We start from the raw sequence: 19951 nt of genomic DNA on the forward strand, positions 1-19951 counted from the left end.
TACTCACCGTTTTTATATAATATACATTACATCTATTTTTACACTATTTTAATCTGAAATGTCCACCAGAGAAAGCAGGATCTCCCAGTGGCCACACATTTTAATTCCACATCCCATTCCCATTCTGATATGTCTATCCACGGCCTCCTCTACTGTAAAGATGAAGCCACACTCAGGTTGGAAGAACAACACTTTATATTCCGTCTGGGTAGCCTCCAACCTGATGGCATGAACATGGACTTCTCTAACTTCTGCTAATGCCCCACCTCCCCCTCGTATCCCATCCGTTATTTATTTATATACACACATTCTTTTTCTCACTCTCCTTTTTCTCCCTCTGTCCCTCTGACTATACCCCTTGCCCATCCTCTGGGTTTTTTCCCCCCCCCCCCTCCTTTCCTTCTCCCTGGGCCTCCTGTCCCATGATCCTCTCATATCCCTTTTGCCAATCACCTGTCCAGCTCTTGGCTCCATCCCTCCTCCTCCTGTCTTCTCCTATCATTTTGGATCTCCCCCTCCCCCTCCCACTTTCAATTCTCTTACTAGCTCTTCCTTCAGTTATCCTGACGAAGTGTCTCTGCCCGAAACGTCGACTGTACCTCTTCCTAGAGATGCTGCCTGGCCTGCTGCGTTCACCAGCAACTTTGATGTGTGTTGCTATGTACTTGTGGTGTGGATGAAATCACTGGAGAGACAGTGTTACTGGTAGATACAACACAGCTTCTTTATTCAACACAACAAGGTACAGCAGGCATCATATGGACGGAGATGCTTTCATTGGAAAGGTCTGCTAGTCCAATGTGGGCTTGATATTTATATGCTAAACACAAAGGGTAATTCCTATTTACGAAGTTATAGACAATGCTTTCTTTTGAAGCTACATACAAAACATCACACCTTCTGACTTCATCCTTTCCTCCAGATGCCTGCATGTCTGGGTTGGTATTCACAGCCTTTAGGAGTGCAAGTTAAATCCACAATACACGTACAGGTGCCCCCTGCTTTTTGAACGTTTGCTTTATGAAACCTCACTGTTACAAAAGACCTACATTAGTACCCTGTTTTCGCTAACAGAAGGTTTTTTCACTGTTACAAAAAAAAGCAGCGTGCGGGGAAAATCAGCGCGTGATAAAAGGCAGCGCGCGCCCCAAGCAGCCGCTCTCCCCCAGATTTGGAACGGTATTCTCGCCGGCATTGCTTTCCTGTGAGCAGCCGTTTGCAAGATGAGTTCTATGGTATCGGAAAAGCCTAAAAGAGCTCGTAAGGGTGTTACACTTAGCATAAAACTAGACATAATGAAGCGTTTCGATCCTGGTGAACGAAGTAAGGACAAAGTGAGTTTGGCTTGTGGAAGTTGACGAAGATGATGTTGAAGAGGTTTTGGCATCCCATGACCAAGATCTGATAGATGAAGAGCTGATGCAATTGGAAGAAAAAAGGATAACAATCGAAACTGAATGCAGTAGCGAACTGAACGTGAAGCAACTGTGATGAGATTTTCGCTGCAATGATAAAGTACGACTTTAATTTTGAAAGGGTACATGGGTTTAGGGGATATTTGCAAGATGGTTTGAGTCCTTACAAAGAACTGTGTGATAGAAAAATACGCGAGGCTCAGCAGTCAAGCAAGCCTTCCACATCAGCCACAGCAGACAACGAACCTCGACCTTCGACATCGGGGTGGGCAGAGATAGAAGATGACCTGCCTGCCCTAATGGAAACAGACGATGACGAGATGACACCCCAGTGTCCCACCACCCCAACCCCCAGGCCACGGACAGATACCGATCCGCGGAGAATGCAGCAGTAGCCGGGAGGCACACAGCACATCTTTAAGAAAAAAGCCGAAATAAACATGCTAATTAATTAGGTGCTGCCCGACACGTAATTGTCGGCCCAGATCAGAGACGACACAATTGGAAATCAGCACTGATCTAGGCCGACAATTACGTGCCGGGTGGTACCTAGTTAATTAGCATGTTTGTTTTGGTTTTTTTCTTAAAGATGTGCTGTGTGCCTCCCAGCTACCGCTGTACCCCTGCATGCTTCGCGGATTGGTATCGGTTGGTGGCCTGGAGGGTGGGGGCCACTGCACCACCCCAACCTGCGACAACTCAGTCTAACACACCATCATCAGTGTATCTCAAAGTAGAGATGAGCACAGTAACTGGACCTTCCACCACAATAAGCCAAATTACACTCGCGTGATCAATTAACTTATTAACCTGTACGTCTTTAAAGGTGGGAAGTATGAAGGACGGGAGGAAACCCATGTGGTCATGGGAAGAACATACAAACTCCTTATAGCAGGATTTCCCAACGTTGGAACCACAGACCCCCCTCGGTTAATAGTAGGGCTCATCATCATCATCAGGTGCCATGCCCAGTTTGAGCTTTGATTGCCATGGCCCACACACTCCTGTTTCGGGTCAAGTGGATCAATTCATTGGCATTCATTTCCGATTCTCTGGCTGCTGTCTCGATCATCATTTGTCTTTGTCTTCCTCTTGCTTTCTTCCCTTCAATCTTTCCCATAATTACTGTACATTCTAACTCCTCTCTCCTAATCACATGTCCAATGAAGTTATGTTGCCTTTTCATGATCTCATACATTATTTCTCTTTTTGTGTTTGCTCTGTTCATGACATCTTCGTTAGATATTCATTTCGTCCATGATATTCTTTGCATCCTCCTCAAAAACCACATCTCTGCTGCTACAGTTCGTTTCGTCATGTTACTAGATATTGTCCAACATTCTGAGCCATATAACATAACTGGATAAACATAACATTTCAGTGCTCTGAGGCGAGTTGTCATACCTAGTTCAGTATTGGTCAGTATACTCTTCATTCTCGTAAAGATGTCTTTTGCCATCCCTATTCTTTTGATGTCCAAGTCACACCTGCCATCCAATATCATCCAGCTTCCTAAGTAGCAAAAGTTCTTTACTTGTTTTATGTCTTGCCCATTTATTCTCAGCCTGCAGATAGGATTCTCTTTTTTGGATATCATACATTCTGTCTTTTTGCAATTGATAGACAGACCCATTTTTGCACTTCCTTCAACAATTATATCAATTAAGTTTTGTAGTTCTTCCTCTGTACTTGCAATTAACACAATGTCATCCGCATATCTGAAATTATTGATGTTTTCACCACCAACTTCGATTCCCAAGATAAGATGTTTCTTATTTTTTGTAATATTGTTTCACTGTACACATTAAATAAATCAGGGGAGAAAACACACCTTTGTCTAACACCTCTCTTGATTTTCGTAAACTGACTCACTTCTCCTATTCTTATAGCAGCAGTTTGTTCTCAGTACAGATTTCTGATTAGGCGGAGCTCTTTCGAATCTAGATCTAGAGTTTTCTGTAATATTTCAAATAACTTATTGTGCTTCACTTTATCAAATGCTTTTGTGTAGTTGATAAAACAAACAAATCTTTTTGCACTTGAATATCTCGTTCTGATAGTATCCTTAACATCAATATTGCATTTCTTGTACCTTTGTCTTTCAAAAAACCACATTGTTCTTAGTCTATTTCAGCTTGTATTTTACTGTTTGCTCTTGTCATCAAAATTCTTAGAAGTATCTTGGTGATATGACTCATTAAACTTATGGTCCGATGTAATTCACATTCTGTTGCTCCAGCTTTCTTAGAAAGAGTGATGAATACTGATTTTTTCATCTCTTTTGGTATTATTCCAGTCTCATAAATGTCATTGATTAAATCAGTAAATTTTTCAATTCCATAATCTTCAAGGGCAATAATTTGTTCTATTACTAATTCATCAGGACCTGCTGCCTTTCCTTTCTTCATCTTATTTATTGCATTATGAACTTCAGATTTTAAAATACTTGGACCTTCAGGGTTTTTCTTAATTTCTGGTTTTTCGCCTCGATCGTCTTCAAACAATTCCTGAATATACTCAGTCTATCTGTGCATAATCTCATCTTTTTTTCACGATAATGGTACCGTCCTTTACTTTCAGACATCCACCTGAAGAACAGGAGCTTTTTACCAGTGATATTCTTGATTTACCTTTTTGGATCAGTAATAGGGATTCTTTCTATTTGCTCTCATTCCTGGTTTAACTATTCTTCTTTGGCTTTTTGACGTAAGCTTTTAACTTTTTTATCCGAGGACTTATATTTTATAGGATTTGCTTTCTTCCGTCTCATTTCTTCCATTAGATTTCATCTGTCATCCATTTATTCTTTGTGCTTTTTTTCTTTTTTAGGAATCACTGACTTTGCTGATTCTACCAAGGCCTCCTTTAGAGAGTTAAATTTCATTTCTACATGATCGCTATCATCTTCAACAGATTCTATTTCTAGACTTTGAAATCTATTCCTTACCTCAATTGTAAGTTTTTGTCTTAAGTTTTCTTTAATTGCAAGTAGTCAAGGGATTGTTCAGGTTTTTGCTTCTTTAGTTTTTAAAGTTTTACTTTTACATGACATACTGCTGGGTTTGGTCACTATTACAGTCTGCACCTGGATATGTTATGCATTGAGTCACTGAGTTTCTAAATCTTTGGTTTATAGTAATAACACGAGAAATCAAATTGATTTTATCACCTAGACTTTTCTAGGTCCACAAGTGGATGGTTTTTAAAGTAGGTATTCATAATGACCTGATTATTCATCTTGCACCATTCTACCCATTTCTCAGCTCTTTCATTTCTTTCCCCAGTCCAAATTTTCCTATGGTATTTCAATCAGCACCTTGTCCTACTTTAGCATTTAGATCTCCCATGACAATAACAGTATCTTGAGATTTGCATCCATTCTTTGCTTGTTCAAGCTCTACATAGATCTATATCTTCATTTGTTCCATCTGTTTTTGGTGCATATACCTGTATAATTGCTAAATCAAATGTTTGTCCTCTGAATCTAACAAGGAGCATTCTTTCTGATATTGCCCAATGTCCTAAGACACTTTTGCCATGTTTTCATCCATAAGAATTCCTACTCCATTAGTATGGGATGTTCCCCAAGAATAAACTAGTGTTTTATTTCTAATCTGACATGTTCCAGCACCTATCCAATGAACTTCGCTAATTCCCAGGATGTTAATCTTTCCATTTCATTTATCACATTGTCCAATCTTCCTGCTTGATATTGGGTCCTTACATTCCAAGTGGCAATAATTTTCTTTTGTGTTACTTTAATTTTATGAGCAGTAGCTTGATGACAGTCGGGGATCCCCTGCTGGCCAGAATCAACCCTACCGAGCAAAACACCTTCAGAGTTGTCTTGGAAGATCCTCTTGACGCTGTTGTTGTGTGATACATTTTGTGAGTTTGACCATGGTTTTCTTAGCAAATTGCAACAGTGGTTTGCTATTGCTTACCGTTGGGTGAACCAAAGAAATTGCCATTTCTCTTCCTAAATGTTCATCTGCCTATACTATAGCCATTGACATTTGAGGTCCTAGCTCATCTGCCTTCTCCGTCATAAGTTCAGTTACTGAACCTGCTGGATCTGCCGTTGGCCTTCACTCGTATCCTGAGCAGGAATCCTTGCAGGTGCTACCGTTCCGGGTCAGAGTGGCCCTGGGAGCAATGAATGACTAAGGGGTAGCTCCACTTTCCCCAAAGCTCTGCAAGTCCCCAATCAGAGCCTCATCACCAGTTGCAGTTTAGAGTCATACCCAGGACTGAAATTTGGAACCTATCCTCACCTCTGCCTGTTTACGCCGAAGTCTTTTGAGCCAAAGCTGTCCCACTCTGCTTCTTCTCACTCCGCTGCCCGCTGTATATGGTGGGTTTTTTTTAAAACCTTTGGTGCTCTACATCACAAGCCTGCGCAGTCTAGCCTCTTTTCCCCGAGCAGTGGAGGGGAAAAAAAACTTCTCTCCGAGATTCCTTACTCCTTCACTCTCGGCCGCTTGCTCCGATTTATCATAGGGGTAGGGGTACGTGGCATTAAAAAAAAGTTTGAGAGCCCCTGTGCCATGGACAGCAGCGGAACTGAACTTGGATTGCTGACACTGTAACAATGTTATGCTAACCACTACACTACTATACTGGGGAAGCTGATATTGAACAGTTTCAATATGATTTAAATTTGAAATTCAAAAAAGAGCCAGAGAAGTGTGTCGGTTGGTATTTGGAGGTTGCATTGTGCTGAAGAACCAATATTGCTTCTGATACTGCTGTTCTGTTGCATTGTAGCTACTCCCACAGCTAAAGCTGAAAAAGTGGGTTTAACAACTCTTAACTTTCTAATCCTGAGCGTCATTAGATTCTTGATTAGTTAGGGCATGAAGGGATATTGGGAGAAGCCAGGATATTGGTGCTGAGAGGAAAATTGGATCAACCATAATGAATTGGTGGAGCAGACTCAATGGACCAAATAGCCTAATTCTACTCTTGTACCTTATGATCTTGTAATCATTACACTGAAAATGGTAGGAAGTCACCTTTTGGTCTGTCTTGCTGTAATGTTAGTATCAGAGAGCATACCATTGAAGACCATAGGACTTACTGGAGCCATCAGAGTGAACAGGTGCAACAGACCCAGGAAGCAGTACAATAACATTAGCATGGCAAGAGAATAGAAGGAAGTGAAGTCCTTCATTGCTATAATATTTCTTTTAAAGCAGGGGTTCCCAACCTGGAGTCCACGGATGCCTTGGCTAATGGTAGGGGTCCATGGCATAAAGCTTGGGAACCCCTGTTTTAACGGATCACCAAGGTATAAAGGTTGAGGAGAAAGGATGTTGGTTTCCTTATCCAAGGAATATTTTGTTGAGCAAATACAGCTGTTGAGGTGAAAACACTGGATGTATTTGACAGTGGATTAGCACACAATGGAAGGAACAGCAGATCTTGGTAGTTCGGTGCAGTAAATAAGAAAATAATAGCAGAATTGATAGTGCAATGCAGAACCATGATACCATCCTATGATATCACTGGCATTCATCGAAAGAGGGACATCACGAGAGGGCAGAGGTCTACCCACCTGCCACAGCAATAGGCTGCTGACAGACCCCTCTGGCAGTGATCAAAAGGAAAGCAGATGGCACTGAACTCTTGCTTGCCTTCCGCATTCACCGCAATGTCTCACTCCAACTTGATGCTTTAATCAGCAATTAATGAGTGCTTTAACTGGTGAAGTGGACTTAATTACAATAAGTATATATGAATAAACTTAGTTTTTATTTTTACATATTGCAATGCACTTCCATTCAGCACATCGAGTCTGTTCTGCTATTCCATCATCATTGATTTATTAACCCTCTCAACCCCATTCTCCTGCTTTCTCTCTGTAACCTTTGACATACTTATTAATCAAGGACCTATCGACCTCCGCTTTAAATATACCCAATGACTTGTCCTCCACAGCCATCTGAGGCAATTATCTTCATGGATTTACCAACCATTGGATAAGAACATCCTCCTTATCTCTCTCCTAAAAAGGAGTCCTTGTACTCTGATGCTGTGTCCTCTGGTCCTGGACTCCCCCACTATAGGAAACACCTTCTCCATGTTCATTCTACAGAGGCCGTTCAATAGTCGATTGGTTTCAATGGTTCAAGCTTTGAACCCAAAACTCAATGCTCTGCAGATCTGTGTATCCAACTGCACATGATGGGAGAGAAAGCATTCTTAAGAAATAAGTGGGCTTTTAGGCCGGCTGGTGGCACAATGGCATTAGCGCTGGACTCCAGAGCGAAGGCTCCCAAGTTTGAATCCAAGTCGGGCCACCCCCCACCCCTGAGCATGCCGGGTCGAGCGTCGAGCTAGCCTCTCAGCCTTGGGGTCGAGTCAGGAACGTTCATGTCATGACCCGGTTAATCCAAGACCAATCCTGACACCACGCGCCAGACAAGAATGGCTGACTGCTGCGACACGCTTTAATAAAAAGAAAAATGGACTTTGATTGTGCTGGCTAATGTTTTTGGAGAAAATGCTTGCTCTTGAATCTTGCAGCTTCACTCAAGTCTGGATGATGCATGAACTTGAGTATTGAAGTGTTGTGCTCGGAAGATTGGTGTCTTGAGGATAGAACATTACAGTTCAGCACAGGCCTTTCACAGAACAAAGAACATAGAACAGTACAGCACAGTAACAGGCCCTTCTGCCCGCAATGTTCTGCCAAGCCAACTAGAGAGTAAATCAACTCCCCCAACCAAAAAATGAATTCCTCCTACCGACACCATGTCCATATCCCTCCATCTTCCTCACATTCATGTACCTATCTAAGTTTCTCATACCAGGCAGCACATTCTGGGCATTTGTGACTCTGAGTAAAAAAGCTTACTCCTCTCGTACCCTTTGAACTTGACCCTCTGGCCTTCAAAGACATTTCTATCCTGGGGGGAAACGATACTCCCTGTGTACTCTGTCTGTGTCTCTCATATTCTTACAAACCTCTATTCGATCTCCCCTCCGGTTCCGCCTCTCCAAAGAAAGCAACCCAAGTTTGTCCAGCCTCTCATGATAGCACATGTCCTCTAAACCAGGCAGCATCCTCTAATGCACCCTCTCCAAAGCCTTAACATCCTTTCTCTAGTGGGGCGACCAGAACTTTATGCAGTAGAATCAGGTTTATTATCACAGGCATGTGTCGTGAAATTTGTTAACTTAGCAGCAGTTCAATGCAATGCATTATATAGAAGAAGAAAATAATCATTACAATACACATATAATGAATAGATTAAAAGTCGTGCAAAAACAGAAATAATACGTATTTAAAAAAGTGAAGTAGTGTTCTCGGGATCAATGTGCATTTGGGAATCAGATGGCAGAGGGGAAGAAGCTGTTCCTGAGTCACTGAGTGTGTGCCTTCAGGCTTCTGTACCTCCTTCCTGATGGTAACAGTGAGGAAAGGGCATGCCCTGGCTGGGTGCTGGAAGTCCTTAATAATGGACACTGCTTTTCTGAGACACCGCTCATTGAAGATGTCCTGGGTACTTTGTATGCTAGTACCCAAGATGGAGCCAACTAAATTTACGACCCTCTTCACCTTTTGGTAGCAGTAGCTGCTGCATACCAGTGATGTAGCCTGTCAGAATGCTCTCCACGCTACATCTATAGATGTATAGATGGGCCCTTTTGGCCCATAATGTTTTGCTAACCTTTTAACCTACTCTAATATGCCCCTCGCTCTCACATAGCCCTTCATTTTTTCTATTATCCATGTGCCTATCTGAGAGTCTCTTGAATGTCCCTAATGTATGTGCCTCTATTACAGGGGTCGGTAACCTTTTTGCCTCTGTGGGCCAGATCACGTATTAATGAGCGGACAGTGGGCCAGATAAATGCCATTTAAAAAAAAAACTTGAAATATGGGAATTATCCATTTACATACATCTAGTTATGTTTTACCTCAAATTAATGGATAACGCTTGCTAGAAATTCATTTGTGCTTAAGGTTGCCTATCCCTGCTCTATCAGCACCACTGGCAGGTCTAAATGATAACGTGCTTTCACTGTACATTTTTTTGAGATACAGCGTGGAATAGGCCCTTCAAACCACGCAGCCCAGCAATCCCCTGATTTAATCCCAGCCTAATCATGGGACAGATTACAATGACCAATTAACCTGCCGACCAGTACGTCTTTGGACTGTGGGAGGAAACCGGATCCCCTGGAGCAAACCCATGTAGTCACGGGGAGAACCTGCAAACTCCTGATGGGCAGCAGCGTAATTGAACCCAGGGTGACTCTGCTATAAGCGTTGTGCTAACCACCATGCTACAGGGCCACCCTAGGCTGAACATTTACGTATAAGCATGTCTTTGCTGAAGACACACAGTTGACTGAAAAGGCTTAATTTGTTTATTTTGACAGCATTGTTTAGTGTGTGAAGGTAATAGCGCAATGTTGTGGGATCAAGGTATTTGAGATTTTTATCTGGCTACCAGATTTGATCCTGGTCAGACAACATTGAAGAATGAAGCATGTAGAATAATTCTCAAATTTGTGGAGCACTACAGCACAGAACAGACCCTTTGGCCCATCTAATCCATGCTGAACTATTATTGTGTCTAGTCTTAACAACCTGCACCCAGACCATAGCCCTCCATACCTCTCCCATCCGTGTAATTTTTCCAATAAATATTCATGCAAAATAACCATAGTATTTTTGGATGCTTTGTTTTAATATTCAGTGTGTTGTTTAATAGTCATTAATTCTTAATTGTTATGGGATCTTTCTGTTTGTGCCGTGTAACAGGTAAATAGTATTGAGATGAGACTGGAATTGCCAAAGCATAGAAGACTTGGCAAGAGCTTCCAAATTAGACTATGTAGACTGCCAAGAGAATTGGCTAGTGGCGTAGAGGCATCAGTGCTGGACTTCGGTATGAAAGGTCCGAGTTCAAATCCAGCCGGCTCCCCTGCACGCTTTCCATCAGTCCTGCGTTACGAGCTGGTGATCTCTTTGGAAACTCGCCCGGCAGAAGGCAATGGCAAACCACTACTGTAACATGCCTTATACGCGGTTCCCCACTACGTCAGAGAGGCGTGGAGGGAAATCGTCCACTAACCGGAGAAACTCCGGATGCGATGTACCTTTCCTTTTAGATTGCCAGGAACGTGGTGAGACAAGGGGCTTAACTCTCTGCTCTCTGACTCTCCACACGAGCTGCATGTGAGCAAGGCTTGTCCCACAGGCAGCTAGTCCACAAGTTCACCACTCAAAAACTTTAAGGGATATGGAGAGGTCATGGGTAAAAGGGAAACACGAGGGGGATCTTCTTCACTCAGAGGGTGTGTGAGCGTGGAACGAGCTGCCAGTGGAAATGAATGCACATATGATTTCAACATTTGGGAAATTTGGATGAGTACATGGACAGGAAGGGTATGGAGGGGTATGTTGCAGGTCGACAGGACTAAGCAGAATAATAGTTCGACATGGACTAGATGAGCCAAAGGGCCTGTTTCTGTGCTGTAGCCTCCAACCTGGTGGCATGAACATTGATTTCTACCCCCCCCCACCCTTTGCCATCCCCATTTCCCCCTCTCACCTTGTCTACCCATCACCTCCCTCTGGTTCTCTCTCCCCCCAACCCCCCCCCCATTTCTTCCACGGCCTTCTGTCTCTTTCACCAATCAACTTACCCGCTCTTTACTTCATCCCTCCCCCTCCAGGTTTCACCTTTCACCTGGTGTTTCTCTCTCTCCTCCCCCACCTTTAAAATCTACTCTTAAGCTTTTTATTCTCCAGTCCTGCCGACAGGTTTCAGCCCGAAACATTAACTGTGCTTTTTTCCATAGGTGCTACCTGGCCTGCTGAGTTCCTCCAGCATTGTGTGTGATCATTTTCTAAATTTATTCACCGTGGAACATCATCTGGGTGCTGTTCTTGCGGTTACCATCGGGCAGGGAGTACAGAAGCCTGAAGTCCCACTGCACCAGGTTCAAGAACAGCTACTTCCCTTCAGTCATTCAGTTCTTGAGCCAAATGGCACAACCCTGATCAGTACAGTTCAGCAACACTTTTAACTTGTTTTCTCTTAATGTTGTAACTTACTGATGCCACCAGATGGCATCTCAGACAGCAGATCGGCCTTCAACCATGCGGAGGTTTAGTCTATTTGATTTTGTGACTGGAGCATTTCTTGCCCCTTTAGTGTGAAGCTCAAGGAATATTCAGGGTAAAGTAAATTTATTATCAAAATACATATATGTCACCATATACAACACAGAGCAACAGACACAAAATGTTGGAGGAACTTGGCAGGCCAGGCTCCCACCTTCCCCCACCTTCGTGCTTTGACTTCTCATCATCTTTTCCTGTCCTGATGAAGAGTCTCAGCCCGAAAAATCAGCTGTTCACTCTTTTCCCTAGATGCTGCCTAGCCTGCTGAGTTCCTCCAGCACTTTGTTTGTGTGTGTGTGTGTTACTTGGATTTCCAGCATCTGCAGATTTTCTTGTATGTGTACAATCCCGATTTCTTGTGGGCCTACTCATTAAATCCATACTAGAATAATAAACATAACAGAACCAATGAACGGTCATTCAACTTGGGTGCTCAACTAGAGTGCAGAAGATGACCAAGAGTGCAAATACAAAAAAAATTTAATAATAACAATAAATAAGCAATAAATATTAAGAACATAAGATAAAGAGATCTTGAAAGTGAGTCCATAGGTTGTGGGAACATTTCAAAGATGGGTCGAGTGAAGTTATCCCCTCTGGTTCAAGAGAGGAAGTAGCTGTTTCTGAACCTGGTGGTGTGGTTCCTGAGGCTCCTGTACCACCTTCCTGATGGCAGCAGTGAGAACAGATCATGGCCTGGGTGGTAATGGTCCCTGATGATGGATGAATTTGATTTGGCAAATACTTTCAAATTGCTTTTGGAAGCTTTGTTACTCTTATTTCATTTTGACAGGTGTGTGTGGGGCCTAACACAAAGGATGAGCTGCATGTTATTGAACTGGAAGCCATGAGTGCAAATGGGAAATTGATCAAAATGCCCTTGACTTCTCTGAAGCCGTCCGTTCTAACTACTGTAAGTGGCCTTCTGATGTATGTATATAAATATATATATTTATGTTTGTGAATATGTGTAAGATCAGATTTTAATATATATATACATAAGACAATAAGACACAGGAGCAGAATCAGGCCATTTGGCCCATTGAATCTCAGTATATGATTTGATATGTTTAAAGTTGATGGAAAGTTAGTGTTAGGGTCTGCTCAGGTGAGAAAAGGCTATGTAGAAGTAAACAGTGTTAGATTTGCTCCTCACTGTTGCCCGAGTCAGTTCAGAGGTTTGGGTTCGTTTCCTACCTCTGCCATTATGCAAACTGATAGCTCAGTGCTTTCACTTTTACACAACCTACAGGGGCTTAGAATGTGCTGCTAGGAGTGGGAGTGGTAGTGGAAACTGATATGACAGAACATTCAGAAAGGTGCAGGGAATGGATGGATCTGGACCATGTGCAGAAGAAGAGATTAGTTTAATTTGGCTTCATGCTCGGCACAGGCTTTGTAGGCTGAATGGCCTGTTCCTGTGCTGTTCTGGGTTATAGAATGCTGCGTGGTTGTGGCTGCTTGCTTTCTGGGCAATTAATTGTTCAGGTGTTTGCAAAAGGTCCTCTTCAAAGTTGCTGTACACATTGACTGTGGTTAGGAAGGCGTATGGTGTGTTGGCATTTATTAATCGGAGGGCTGAGTTCAAGAACCGTGAGGTAATAGAGCAGTTCTATAAAATCCTGGAATGTTGTGTTCAGTGCTGAGCGCCTCATTATAGGCAGCATGTGGAATTTTTAGAGAGATGCAGAGATTTACCGGGATGCTGCCCAGAGTGGAGAGCGCATCTAATGAAGGTAGGTTGAGTGAACTAGGGCTTTTCTCTTTGGAGTGAAGGAGAATGAGAGAGAACTTGATAGAGATGTGCAAGATTATAAGAGGCATAGATAAAATGCATAGCCAGAGACGTTCTCCCAGGGAGGAAATGGATAATACAAGAGGGCTTAGTTTTAAGGTGATTGGAGGAAAGTATCGGAGGGATGTCAGAGGTAGGTTTTGTATAGAGTGGTGGTATTGCGTGAATGAAGTCACCGGAGAAAAGTACTAGTAGATTCAAAGTAGCTTCTTTATTCGACAAATCAAGGTACAGAAGCATCAGATAGACACATTTTCGGTCAACAGATCTCGCTGGGCCAACATGGGGCTCTATTTTATGTGCTAAACATCAAAGGACAATTCCACATTTACAAAGTATGGACAGTGCTCCCTTTGAAATTACACATTGTATTCACACACTCACTACAGACATCCAAGTGAATTTTAATCAGCATTGTCTGGTCTGAGATTCACTGCTTTTAGGAACCCATTGTTAAGAGCTGTACTCTAAATTAAATTCACAATACATTCAGATGTAAAGACTGGTAGCCAAAGTCATTTGCTAAATGTAAATGTGCTGAACCCAAAAATTGTTCTAACAGTAACCCTGTCAAGAGTGGTAGTAGAAGCAGGCACATTATGAACATTTAAGGGTCATTTAGAATGCATGGTTATACAGGAGGGAAGGGTTAGATTAATCTTAGATTGGTTAAAAGGTCAGCACCATTTCGTGGGCCCAAAGGCCTGTACTGTGCTGTAGAGTTTTGTGTGAGATGAATGGAAGATGTCATGCACAGTCCTAGCCAGCGCTGAACTTGCAACAAATACCATAATTGCTGCTTGTCATTTAGTTCTCTTCAGGTCTGCTGTTTCCCTACATTAAAACAATTAATGTACTTCTAAAGTACTTTGTTGACTCCTAAGGCATTTTGTCCCGAGATCACAGAGGCAGTAATAGTGGGCAAGTAAAGAGAAAGTTGAACTAGCAAGTGAGGGAGACGGGAAACATAGAAACACAGAAAACCGACAGCGCAATACTGGTCCTTTAGCCCACAAAGCTGTGCCGAACATGTCCTTACCTTAGAAATTATGTAGGGTTACCCAAAGCCCTCTATTTTTCTAAGCTCCATGTACCTGTCCAGGAGTCTCTTAAAAGACCCTATTACCGCCGTCCTCCACCACCGTTGCTGGCAGCCCATTCCACGCACTCACCACTCTCTGCATATATATAAAAAAACAATAACTTAGCCCTGGCATCCCCTCTGTATCTACTCCCAAGCACCTTAAAACTGTGCCCTCTCGTGCTAACCATTTCAGCCCTGGGAAAAGCCTCTGACTAGCCACATGCTCAATGCCTCTCATCATCTTGTACACCTCTATCAGGTCACCTCTCATCCTCCGTCACTTCCAATGAAAAAAGGCCGAGTTCATTCAACCTATTCTAATAAGGCATGCTCCCCAATCCAGGCAACATCCTTGTAAATCTCCTCTGCACTTTTTCTATGGTTTCCACATCCTTCCTATAGCGAGGGATCAGAACTGAGCACAGTACTCCAAGTGGCATCTGACTAGGGTCCTATATAGCTGCAACAATACCTCTTGGCTCCTAAACTCAATCCCACGATTGAGGAAGGCCAATGCACCGTATGCTTTCTTAACCACAGAGTCAACCTTTGTAGCAGCTTTGAGTGTCCTATGGACTTGGACCCCAAGATCCCTCTGATCCTCCACACTGCTGCGTGGAAGAGAGGACTACCCTGACATTTGTCTGCCACTCTGGTCACCTACCTATAGAAAAAATGTATCAATAAGCTTGAAAGAGTGCAAGAATATTTACAATGATATTGTGTGGACTTGAGTTTAGGGAAAAGTTGAATAAGTTAGGGCTTTATTCCCTAGAGTGTAGGAGAATGATAGAAAATCTCATAAAGGGATACAAAACTGAGGGATATACAAGGGGTGATTGATAAGTTCGTGGCCTTGGGTAGAAGAAATCAATTTCAGAAAACCTAGCATATTTATTTTTCAACATAGTCCCCTCCTACATTTACATACTTAGTCCAGCAGTCGTGGAGCATACGGATCCCTTCTTTGTAGAAGTCGATGTCTTGGACCTCCAGAAAGTGGTTCACAGCAGGGGTGATTGATAACTTCATGGCCTAAGGTAGAAGGAGACGAGTTATTAACTTCAAACTTTCTGCATAATCACTCAAGAGTTGAACTGCACGCACATATAACGAAAGCTGTATAACTCGTATATATAACTATATGGGCTGAAGGGTTTGCTTCTGTGTTGTAGTACTCTGTGACATTACGGCTGAAAAGGGAGCTTGACTGGAGTGTGAGTGTTGGTCTGGTTGGGCCATCTAGCCTGTTTCAGAGCTGTATATTCTGTTAGCTTGTCTAATGATTATTGCAGTGAGTACAGTAACTAGAGAGGCCAGATCATTATAACTGTTCTATGTATTCATTGTTACGTAATGCAAAAATCTAACACTTAATTTTGTATGCATTTTACTTCAGATTTATTCAGTATGTTCTAGTAACCTCACTGTTTGCTATTTCCACTCAGTCCTGATTACGTTCCAACTTTAGCCCAGATTACCTTATTTCATACATTCCAGAAATTTACAAATGTTAGCTTTTACAATTGTGCTCCTTTTTGTTATTGGGGACAGTTTTATTTAGTGAGCTACAGTGTGGAGTAGGACCTTCTGGCCCTTTAAGCCACGCTGCCCAGCAGTCCCTGATTAAATCCTAGCCTACTCACAGGACAGTTTACAATTACCAATTAACTTACCGACTGTTATGTCTTTTGGACTATGGGAGGAAACCGGAGCACCCATAGGAAAGCCACGCAGTCACGGGGAGAATGTACAAACTCCTTATTGACAGCAGCAGGAATTGAACTCGGGTCGCTGGTACGATGGAAAGGTCCTGATGAAGGGTCTCGGCCTGAAACATCGACTGTTTATTCCCACCCATACATGCTGCCTGACCTTCTGAGTTCCTCCAGCACATTGTGTGTATTGCTACAGAAAAAGATCATGCGTTGCTTGTATGTATTTATAATGGAGAGACACAACCACTGTGAATATCCCAGGCACTACATTACTGTGGCTTTAGCTAGAGGGCCAACGTCTCGCACTAGTGATGAGGTCTGAATTAATGAGCATCTTATCTGAAATGCTGAATTCTGGGTCTTTTCCAGATGGGTCTGGGTGGATTTGAGGTGTCTCCCCCAGTCCGTTTCCGCCTGAAGAGTGGCTCTGGTCCTGTTTACATCAGTGGAGAGCATATCATCGGTGAGTGTCTGCATGTCAGTTGTGATCTTGGTATAGGAAATGCATCAATATTTATTTTTAAAAAAAGAAATTCTTACATTTTTTCCTCTATGGTGACTTTCAAATGCCTTTCCATGACTTGGTTGGTTGGGTGGCTAGTGTATGCAATGGATTTGCACCTTGGTCTTTTACGCCAGAAACATGCTTAAGATTCCAGCTCGGAGTGATTTGGGATGAAAGTCTTCTCATTCGACCTCCAGGGTTGAAGAAACGTAGGACCAAGACCTCCGTGCCCAAAGAAGACATTGTATTGCGGAGAACCTGGAGGGAAATGGTTCCTGGGATATTGATCATATCAGGAATAATCTTGGTAAGTGTGATTAAGGGATAATATGTAAAGTCAGCGCATATGTATTTTTGAGATTATTAATAAAGTTATAGTGTATCATATTTATATCCTTCTCAATTATGGCCATGTTTTCTGGTTACAGATTGGCCTGAATGTGATGCAGCCACAAGAGGATCCTTTGGCTCAGATACATCCAGCATTTCTAGCCCCTATGCTGGAGAATTTGGCACCAGCTTGATCAGCTTTATAATGGATGTGACATGTCTCATGGTGGAAGGGGATGTAGATCAGCAGCTGAAGGATCTGAAATGCCTGCAAGGATAGGCAATGGGAAAGCTTCACTGGAAGTTTTTGAAGCATCGATTGGATCTGGATACAAGCCTGGGATGATGGACTTTGACGCACTGAAGTATGGATGTGTTGCAATGTGCACAGTGAGGGGCCTCACAAGAAGCATGTGGCAAGGAAGTTTTAAAATCAGACTTTTTTTTGTAGGACTTTCTGCTTCCTTATTTATTGAACACTCTTTTTGGGAATAGCTTTTACACGTGGAGTTAATGTTCAGGGTTATTTCACTCATCTGGGTAAGCCATTTCAAAGAAGGGGTTGAGCAAATGAGCCATCTCCAGGCTACCTATCTGGTGGTGTAACTAGGACAAATGTTCCAACATCAGGACTGTCAGCATTGATGGTGGGTGTCCTTCCTCTCATCTCACCTTTCTACTTTCCAGGGACGACTACTGGAATGCTGCTAAAGAAAGCACTGCCTTTGAAATAAAGTATTACACCTATCACAAATAAATACAATTGTACTACATATTCTGGCGGTCTTGTTTTCTCGTGGAGCTGACTGAAACATTAATGGGTTTGTGTGCTGATAAGTTATCTATCCACTTTTAATCTAAACTAGGGGTTCCCAACCTCTGATCCATGGACCACTTGCTTAATGGTATTGCTCCATGTCATAAAGGTTGGGAACAATTTGGAAAATGTGTAGCCTGGCTGGTTGAGTTACTCTCTGAACTTGGCAATGTACTTGCAAACGTTTCATCACCAGACGAGGAGCAACTAACAGCGCACTGATGATGTCTCCTCATATGGTGACAATGTTTGCAAGTAAATTGCTGATCGGAGAACAACTCAACCCAACCAAGGTTGGGAACCCATGACCTGAACACTGTTTGGATGCAAGGTTCAATGTGTTAAAGTTGGCTAAAGATGAAGATCAATTTGTATCTGCAAAAATCCTTTCAACCACATACATCTAAAGAGCAAAGCAAACAAAATAGTGAGGTGGTGTGCATGGATCATTTAGAAATATGACAGCAGAGGGGATGAAGCTGTTCCTCAGTCGCTGAGTGTGAGTCTTCAGGTTCTTGTACCTCCTCCCTGGTGGTAGTAATGAGAAGGGATGACCCCCTTGGTTAAGATCCTTAATGATGGATGCTTCCTTCTTGATGTCCTTGATGATTGGGAGGGTCATGCATGTGATGGCACTGGCTGGATCTGCAATCTGCAGCCTCTTATCATCTGTATTTGTGCTTTCATACCAGTCAGAATAATGTAACCAGTCAGACTACTTTCCATCATACATCTATAGAAATTTGTAAAATCTTCAGTACCATACCAAAACTCATCAAACTAATGAAGTGAAGCTGCTGCCATGCCTCCTTTTTTTTAAAATTCCCTTGATGTGTTGGATCCAGGATAGATCCTCTGAGATGCTGACACCCAGGAACTTGAAGCTGCTCACTGTTTCCACTACTGACCCCTCAATGAGAACTGGTGTGTGTGTTCTCCTGACTTCCCGACCTGAAGTTCACAATCACTGTGACACTGTGTGAAGTTCTTCTTGTAACGCTGCTCAACCAAATGAACTTTCTCCTGTAAGTCCCTGCATCTCCATCTGAGGTTGTACTAACAACAGTGGTATCATCAGCAAAGTTATAGGTGTTATTTCAGTCGTGTTTGGCCACACGGAGAATAGAGCAGTGGGCCAGGCATGCATCTTTGAGATCTTGTCTGTGTTAATAGTGAGAGGGAGATGTTCTTGCATGTGTAGACTGACTGGTCTCCTGATGAGGAAGTTGCAGAGTGAGGTACAGAGACCAAGGAAGCTTGCTTATTTGTACCAAGGGAGTGATGTCAAAAGCCAGGCTGTTATGATGTACAGCAGCTTGATACGACTGAGAATTGTCTAGTTTCATCTACATGGACCATTTTTGACCATCTAGCTTTTAGACAGTAAGAAGGGTTCAAAGAGTTTCATAAATCAAATATTTAGTACAGGAATTGGGGTGTCATGCGGAAGTTGTATAAGACTTTAGGGAGGCCAGATTTGGAGTATTATGTGCAGTGCTGGGCACCAGCCTACAAAAAGGATGTCAACAATATTGAAAGGGTACAGAGAAAGTTTAGAGAGGATGTTGCTAGGACTTGAGACAAATAAGGTTAAATAGGTTAGGACTTTATTCCCTGGAGAATGAGGGGAAATTGGCTAGAAGTATACAAAATTGAGGGTGAATGCAAGCATTCTTTTTTCCAATGAGGTTGGGTGAGACCAGAGCTAGAGGGCACATGTTAAGGGTTAAATATTTAACGGGAACCTGACAGAGGACTTCACTCTGAGTGTGGAATGAGCTGCTGGCAGAAGTGGTGGATGTGGGTTTGATTGTAATATTTAAGAGAAGTGCATGTATAGGTGGGGTACAGAGGTGTGGGTTGAATAGGCAGAATATTCAACCATCTAGTTGGCAGATGGACCAGAGGACCTGTTTCTGTACTACAGTGCTCTCTGGCTAAGGAGGAATTCTAATTTCTTGAAATTCTTGAAGCTCCAGAAGTATGAAATAAAAATTACAAGGAAAAGAGGGCTAATTTGTAACCAGTTAAGGTTCACACATGACACTTCCCATCCTGCCTGCTTTTCCTCTTCCCTAGTATAGTAGCATTCTGTTTCTTTCCATTATTTTGTCTGAAATACAATGATGTTCTGGGCAATTAT

At 42.6% G+C, this 19951-nt stretch overlaps 1 protein-coding gene across 1 annotated transcript in view; it reads left to right on the forward strand.

The window, feature by feature from the left end:
• npm1b (nucleophosmin 1b) overlaps nt 1-19951 on the forward strand; it is a 113554-nt gene that overhangs the window by 9026 nt on the left and 84577 nt on the right. Inside the window, exons 3-4 of the mRNA XM_063047150.1 lie at nt 12353-12472; nt 16526-16619. Of these exons, the coding sequence (XP_062903220.1) occupies nt 12353-12472; nt 16526-16619 (214 nt within the window). The remainder of the gene's footprint in view (nt 1-12352; nt 12473-16525; nt 16620-19951) is intronic.

The sequence above is a fragment of the Mobula hypostoma genome, chromosome 4 (genome assembly GCF_963921235.1).
Source record: "Mobula hypostoma chromosome 4, sMobHyp1.1, whole genome shotgun sequence".
Classification (NCBI taxonomy): Eukaryota; Metazoa; Chordata; class Chondrichthyes; order Myliobatiformes; family Myliobatidae; genus Mobula; species Mobula hypostoma.